This window comes from Populus euphratica, unplaced genomic scaffold, assembly GCF_000495115.2.
Source record: "Populus euphratica unplaced genomic scaffold, PopEup_1.0 scaffold281.1, whole genome shotgun sequence".
Lineage (NCBI taxonomy): Eukaryota > Viridiplantae > Streptophyta > Magnoliopsida > Malpighiales > Salicaceae > Populus > Populus euphratica.
Genome location: NW_011500160.1, coordinates 290577 through 298252, shown reverse-complemented (window position 1 = coordinate 298252; position 7676 = coordinate 290577). Strand labels below are relative to the sequence as shown.

The window sequence follows — 7676 nt, the reverse complement described above, 5'->3', positions numbered from 1 at the left end:
TAAAGATGATATTTTTTTATTAAAAAATAATTTTTATAATTCTTTTTATTTTTTAGTTTTATTTCAATCTCATAATATAAATTATAAATTTGCCAATATACTAGAATTATAGTTTTACATATTAACACAAATTGTTCATGACCTACCAGGTTTTTTATATCTTTTTTTTATCTCATTTTATTTTTTTATATTTAATAGGCTATGAATTAAATTGTACTATTTATTCCCTTTTAAAAAAAAAATTCCTCTAGTTATCCTAATAACTTTTCTTCTTAAATTTGATATATTTTGTTTTTTTTTCTAATTAAAATAAAATCAATTTATTCAACCCAATTAAATTATTTTATAACTTTAGTCGCATTTAAAAAAAAAAACATTTACAACACCTAAAAATGTTTATGATCAAAACTAAATAAAGGTTATGACCCGTCTAAAATTAAATTCCATTTCATAGCATTGCACGTGGTTTTTAGAGTGAAGTAACTTCATTATTTTCATGTTACACATCCCCCCACCAGGAGCGAGCACATCTTCTGTTTTTCGAGCAAAAGAAAAGTGTCAAAAGCTGGAGCATAGAACACATACAAAACATTTTCTTTTAGAAGAATATACTACAGCCCTATGGAATTCACCTCACCGATGTTCGCATTGTCAACAGGAAACAATTATCAAAGGTTAAAGGGGGTAAAAATGAAAAATAAAAAATAAAAAAGAAGGATGGGATCATACATCCTGTACCGTGATACCAGTCATCATTTTTACACAATTAACATTTTGCAGACAGAAAAGATGTACTCAGCCTCCATTATCCTCGTAACCCACAAGCAAAAGGGCCCCATCAAATTATCACAAAAGAAGGAAATTCTAAGATGTATGGTGATGATCCACTACTTTCTTTGCAATGATAAATTAAACATAGGTCGTGTATATGTTACTCACTTCCCAAGTTTAGTGAACCATCCTTCATGAGCTTCATGCTTAGACTGTTGAATCTCCCTCTAGAGTAATGACGGGAAGCTTTCCTCCAATCTGTCCCAGTTTTCATCATGGCAACAAATTCATCATAGCTGATTCTTCCATCCTGCATTCACAAGACATTGATGTCAGACTGAAATCTGCTGAATCAAAATTTGCATATAATGTTAGATATAGTATTAGCCCTTCACCTTGTCAGTGTCTACTTCTTGGAAGATGTCATTTGCCACATCTGTACAATCATCTGCTCCATCTTCCATCAAGGCATCCCGGAGCTCATCTGGTTCGATGTAACCATTGCCATCCTTGTCGAAGTAGGAGAATGCCTTGTGAATATGTTCATCATTGGCCATCCTTTGGAGATGAAGGGAAACGGCAACAAATTCCCCATAGTCTAGTTTACCCTTCTCATTAGTATCTACCTGTTGGGAAACAAGTAATCCATTCAAATCCAGATGAAACTAATACACAACTAGATATAAAACTTTCCTTAAAACTGTTTGCTCAACAAAAGGATAAAGGATGAATGAGTAAGGAAGAATGGACTAGGGACAGATGAGATGCTCAACTCATATCTTTAGGTGGGATCCATTGAATTCAATCCTTACCTTGATTCCGACATTATTCAACTCATCCAAACAGAAAGGATAGGGAGAAAAGCCAGGAAGTAGATGAGTTTTCTTCTACAATAGTCGTTATCTAAATTTTTGTATCCTGTCCATCAAACCAACTAAGAAATGAGGGGAGGAGAGAGAGTGATTTTCATCCTTTCTCATCTTCATCTATCCTTACTCTATTTTCTGTGCTCCCAGCCATTTACAATGTTAATGCATTATGATAATGCCTCTATGAAGTTATTGCCTTTATGAAGATTAAACTTTTGAAGGAGGAACAAACAATATCATGAATGCATGTGCAGCATGTGAAAACTCTAATATTCTTCAACGAACCACATGTAAACTCATATTCTTCATTAATCAGATATACTCCACTTTCAACCTTGACCTTTAAAATGTTCAGATAAAACCTCAAAAGCTTTCACATCTGTTTTGATGTCTCCTTTGTTAGTTTTTTTTTTCTCGTATTTAGCTAAGAGAAAGCAAGAGGTCAAAGCTTGTTAATTTTCTTTCATCTGTCGTCTTTTCCTTCGCATGAAATGCTTCAACTTTTAATTGGAATGTGAAAAATGATTTTAAAAAAAAAAGAGGGATCTGTAAACCAACTGCCTTCCCCACCCTTCCAATATCTGTGCCTACTTGTAAAGGTAATTGATGGTCAAACTCTGAACAGCACCTTTATCACTACCAAACCCCATGAGACAGTCAGGAATCAAGACACAGCAAGCCTTGTTCACTAACCAATCTCTCAACTCCTAGGAACCAATCCAGCAAAAGAATCTCTTCAACCCATTCACCACAACTCAGCCTGATGAAAGGATAAGAAACTGAAGCCAGCTACAATAACTGACTTGGAAACAGCACATCACAGAGGGATTAGATATAGCAAGGTAAGGTGGAGACAGTGTTAAGAAAAAACCAAGGGAGTGAAGAAAAGAGGAGTTCAAAAGCGAATTTATGAGAGGATGTGTGCACAGGTTGAGATCAAACATGCAGTGTCATGGAAGAGATCACATTGGTGGAATCAAAGGATGCAGACAGGTGCATATAATTCTAGCTTGAAAAGACTCAGACATTGCACATACACATAACAAGTTTAAAGATGGATTAAATGATTCGGATAAAAGTTGCACATACACATAACGAGTTCAAACTGAAATCTGCTCTAAGCTGTGAACTATCCCTGTAATTAATCCAGCTATTTTCCTTGCAGTAATTAAACTCCATTCACTCGATCACCACAGTTTTTACTACCTCAGGACCATACCATTAAGTTCCAAGAGTGAGCACTGTACGCAGGAGCTTAAAGTCAATGTCTGATACAAATGTAGTTTTTGTCAAGTAGTCCCCAGCTTCCCTTATTTTATTTTTTCTTTTGGGACCCCTTCACATTCATGCTAGAACCCAAACCTTCATTCTTCCAAATCAAGCAGGAATACGGTTTATAAAATTTTAATAAACTTTCATCAATGCAATCATTGAAGAAATATCCTCGATCATCCCATTTCCATATTTTCCTCAAAGATGCAAATTATTTGTTTCAGGAAAGACAACTGGAACAGGTAAGGGGATAAACTACCTCAACAAAAGATTAGAACTGAAATTGTCTCTGGGACTACTGATTATGCTAATGTGTAATAGGTTAAGTAACTGGTCATAAAACTTGACTTTATGTTGTCTCATGATGGGGGTATAATACCAATGCCTCTAGCGTACTCTAGAAAAACACCTTCATCAGTGTCAAAGGTGCAGCCCTCACTTAATAAGAAAATAATTGCGGATAAATAGAAAAGGAACTCTGATATGTATTCATTGCAATTGTGCCACTGGTGCTGTTGTTGAAGGTGAAAACATTGAAACAGGTATACTAAAGATACTGTTTGATTTTTTCAGCAGAGCACAGATACTGTTTGATGAAAACTGAAACTGAGAAGCATAAATTATACTCACAGCTTCAATAAGCATTTGAACTTCAGACTCTGCAAGCTGGGAACCAAAATTTCGAAGTCCAATTTTCAATTCTTCAACTGAAACAATACCATCACCATCGGTGTCCATCTTCATGAACATTTCTTTGATGTCTTCAACTTCTTCGATGGATAAGAAATCAGCAATAACCTAGTAAAAATGCACAACTATTTATTTCTGGATGGGAAAAAATAATATCAGCTGAAAATATGAAGATTGTAGAGGAACAATAAACTAACCCTGAGGGCTTTTCTTTTGAATCTGTTCATCATTGAAAACTGCTTAAGTCTTGACTTGACAACATCACCAAGAGGAACATTTGGAGCTTTCTTAGCATTTTGGAGCCAAGGATGCTCTATATGTAGAAACATAAACATCAGGTTAAGACTAACAATAATAAACATAAAACACGAATGTTCAAATGTGACAACTACTAAAATCACGATACATGCATGCCATTAGACCAAACCCAGAAACTGGATGATCATAGTGTGTTCCTAGACAGAGTGCACAGCTAAAGGTTGCTGAAGTGGAATTTTAACTGGAGAGATGCTAAAACTTGTAGGCTTGAATGCAGCTATTATGTAAAATATATTGCAACTAGAGAGGTGATCATGAAGTTCTAAATCAAGACATTATAACGCTGGTAAGCTAGATGAAGTATTACCCATTATATCTTACATATGGTACATAGTTCTTCATACTAGGATGCATCATCACATCCATATAGCAACATACCACCTTTTACATATTCATCTATCAAGTGTCAATATTTTGTCCACATAACAAGATAACTTGTGAGTTAAGAGAATTTTTTAAATGAGGTTTGAACTATAACTTTTTAGAGTTTTTCCCTACAAACCAAGATGTCATGTGAGTAAGTTATAAGGGCTGTAGACAGGGTGAACTGCATTTTCTTCAATACCTTAGGTTCTTATGCCTCTTATCGGAATCCAAGTAAATGTTCTACAGTGGACTTATTCTATTGCATTTCTGCCAAAATTCTAGGAATATTCACAGACGTAATGCTTCTTAATAAAGAGGTAGAATCTTAATTAAAGAAATAATTAAAGAAACAAACAACCTAAAGAGCAAACTTGTAGCAAAGGCAGAAGAGATTTGCAATCCTCATGCCACCACACCACCACACACCCCAAAAGAATTAGATAGCATAGATGATTCTAGCATGGTGAAACAAAAAACATGTTCATACCCTGAGGTGGTATGCAAATTAGTATCATATATAAAATACCTATCACTTGTCTTGCAGTTAGTCGAAGCTTTGGGTCTGGCTCCAACATTTGCCTCACCAGACTCTTAGCACTTTCAGAAATATTTGGCCATGGGTCCCTTTTGAAATCTATAATCCCACGAAGAATGGCCTGGGCGACTCCTTGCTCAGACTCTGTATTGAGGCATTGAAAAAGTGGTTTAAGCTAAAATGAAAAACAAGCCCACCTTCCAAGAAAAGCAGAACAACAACATGAAAAAAGGAAAGCAATGGTAAAATAATAAAGAAGACAGAAAAGCTGTTTGAATGCAATGAGGACATCATACAAGGATGGAGAGGTGTTGCCTTGAACATGCTGCAACCTCCCTCACCCCAACAACCAAAAAAACACATGCACAGAGAGCAATGATGAGAGAGGGGTGGGAACCGAGAGTATAATTACCAGCCCAAAATGGAGGAACACCGCACAACAAGATGTAGAGAATGACCCCTGCACTCCATATATCAATTTCTGGTCCATAGTTCCGCTTGAGCACTTCTGGAGCCATATAATAAGGGCTTCCAACAATTTCAGAGAACCTCTCACCTAGCAGTATTTAAAAATTAGGCAGTAGAAAACACCAGCATGATATAGCAACTAGATATACAAATAATCCAAATCGATGGAACTTTAAGTGATCTACAGCCAGCAAGTGACAATTTATTGAAATAGCAGTTAAGCAGTAGAAAACACCAGCATGATATAGTAACTAGAATCGATGAAACTTTAAATGATCTACAGCCAGCAAGTGACAATTTATTGAAATAGCAGTTTTCTTCCTGAAAGCACCAAAAATATCCATGACAATCATGATGCAAATATCAAGATCATATCTAAAACCTAACCATGACTAAACACGGTAACCATCCTACATGAGAACTCTAAAATAATCGGTGCTTGAACAAAATAACATGCCATTCTTACAAGGAATTAGCAAGGCATCAAAAAGGGCATGAAAAAATATTAGCAAGGCTTCTGGTGCTAAATGTATACTATAAAACAGAATATTACAAGGAATTTCCCGACATTTCAAAGCATGATACTGCAATAATCTTATCACTCTAGTAACTAAGATTCCATCACTTTCACTAAAACTAAATCACCCTAGAAAGTAAGAGCAAACTACATAGATTTTTCCGTTTTTGAGCCCCCATATTCCTGTTTCAATTCACAGCACCTTCTTCGCATTCACCTAACAATTACAAAGGTACATTGCTTAATTATCCATGCATATATCCTTACCACTTCATTTCATAATCATCAGTTAATCATAAATTAATTCCTCACCTGGCTTAAAGAAAATAGACAATCCAAAATCAATAGCTTTCAAAGGCGAATTCTCTTTCTTATTCGCAAACAAAAAATTCTCCGGCTTCAAATCCCTATGAATCACACCATGTTTATGACACAACTGAACAACTTCCACAATCGTTCTGGTAACCGCCGCAGCCGCTCTTTCAGTATAATGACCTCTAGCAACAATCCTATCAAACAACTCCCCTCCTTCACACAACTCCATAACCAAATGCACCGCATTATCATCCTCACACGCTTCTTTCAAGCTCACAATACTCGAATTCTTCGGCAAATGCTTCATAATCGCTACTTCTCGTCTCACATCTTCAATATCCACAGCAGTCCTCAACTTCCTCTTCGAAATACTCTTACAGGCAAGTAACTCTCTCGAGTCTCTCTCTATACACAGATACGTTACGCCAAATTCTCCCCGACCTAGCTCACGATCTACCAAATACCGCTCCTCTATATTCTCCTTGGGAACGCCGGTGAGGACTCTGATTGGTTGCGGTGTCTTTTTAGCTGTGCTGTTTTTCTTTCCGTGATCTTGACCGGAGAAGCTCGATTTCACATCCTCTCTAGCTACGGCGGCCGGAGATCTGCAACAGTTCCCCATTTACAGCAATTTGTTTAGATCTTGTGAAAGAAAGTGTGACTAATGGTTTCACTTTTTCTACATTATAGAAAGCGAAACCCTAGAGAGAGAAATTTGAAGCAAAGTTAGAGAGAGAAAGAGGAGAGGGGGTGGTGGTAGTGAGTGAGAGGAGTGGAGTGTGGCTTTTTCTGGTAGAGTTTTTTAGTCTTTTGAGAGTATTTTATTTATTTATTTATTTATTTATTTTAATTTCTTAAGAGATAGAGTAATATTTCTTTTTTTAATCGGAGACTTCGGTTCTGTGACTTTTGTCGGCTAATCGGGTCGGAACGGGACGGTGGAGGAGGGAGAGAGGGAGGGGGGAGGATGGGGGAGTTGTTCGGATTCGGCAAAATTTTTGTTTTAAAGTCCTTCAAGTTCTGTATATTTTTGTTGTCTTTACTTATATTTTTAGGTAAACTATGTTTTTGTCACTGTAGTTTAAAACAAATGTTGATGTTATATTGTGATTTCAAAAATCTTTTAATTCTACCCATAGTAGCTAATGAAATCAATTGCTAATTTAGTTTTTGAATTTTTTATTTTTTTTATTTCTTAAGCACAAATGTTGAGATATTATTTATTACAATTTAATCGATTAGGGTGACCCAAGATTTTAGGAACTACAAGGGTCATATTGAAAATCTTAGATTATAAGAGTAGAGGTGAGCAATGGAAGAAAATTAAAGTCTAGCCTTTATTTTAATTGTTATTTACATTATTTACTTCTTAAATATGTTTGATGTAAGGTTGATTAATAAATATGATTTATAATAAAAATAAATAGTACTTTATGGGTTAGTAACTTCAAATGTAATCTATCATTTAAAAAAAAAATTAAAAACCTCCAAGGGTAATTATCAAAGAAGAAAAACTTCAAAGGAAACCTATTTATGAAGAGAGAGAGTATAGCAT

At 35.5% G+C, this 7676-nt stretch overlaps 1 protein-coding gene across 1 annotated transcript; it reads right to left on the bottom strand.

Annotated features, from left to right (window-relative positions):
- Window positions 1-570: 570 nt before the first annotated feature.
- On the bottom strand, window positions 571-7116 carry CPK13 (calcium-dependent protein kinase 13). Its single transcript, XM_011006462.1, has 7 exons — window positions 6119-7116; window positions 5234-5377; window positions 4813-4965; window positions 3800-3915; window positions 3543-3710; window positions 1167-1397; window positions 571-1081 (listed from the first exon to the last, which is right to left on the bottom strand). The coding sequence occupies exons 1-7, from the start codon at window positions 6741-6743 to the stop codon at window positions 932-934; spliced, it is 1587 nt and encodes a 528-aa protein (XP_011004764.1). The 5' UTR covers window positions 6744-7116; the 3' UTR covers window positions 571-931.
- Between the last annotated feature and the right edge of the window lie 560 nt (window positions 7117-7676).

Coding starts and splice junctions, on each gene's coding strand:
- CPK13 (XM_011006462.1), bottom strand. CDS start 6,743: ATGGGGAACTGTTGCAGATCTCCGGCCGCCGTAGCTAGAGAGGATGTG. Junction 5,378..6,118: donor GTCTATTTTCTTTAAGCCAG/GTGAGGAATTAA, acceptor AAATACTGCTAG/GTGAGAGGTTCTCTGAAATT. Junction 1,082..1,166: donor AAGAAGTAGACACTGACAAG/GTGAAGGGCTAA, acceptor TTGTGAATGCAG/GATGGAAGAATCAGCTATGA.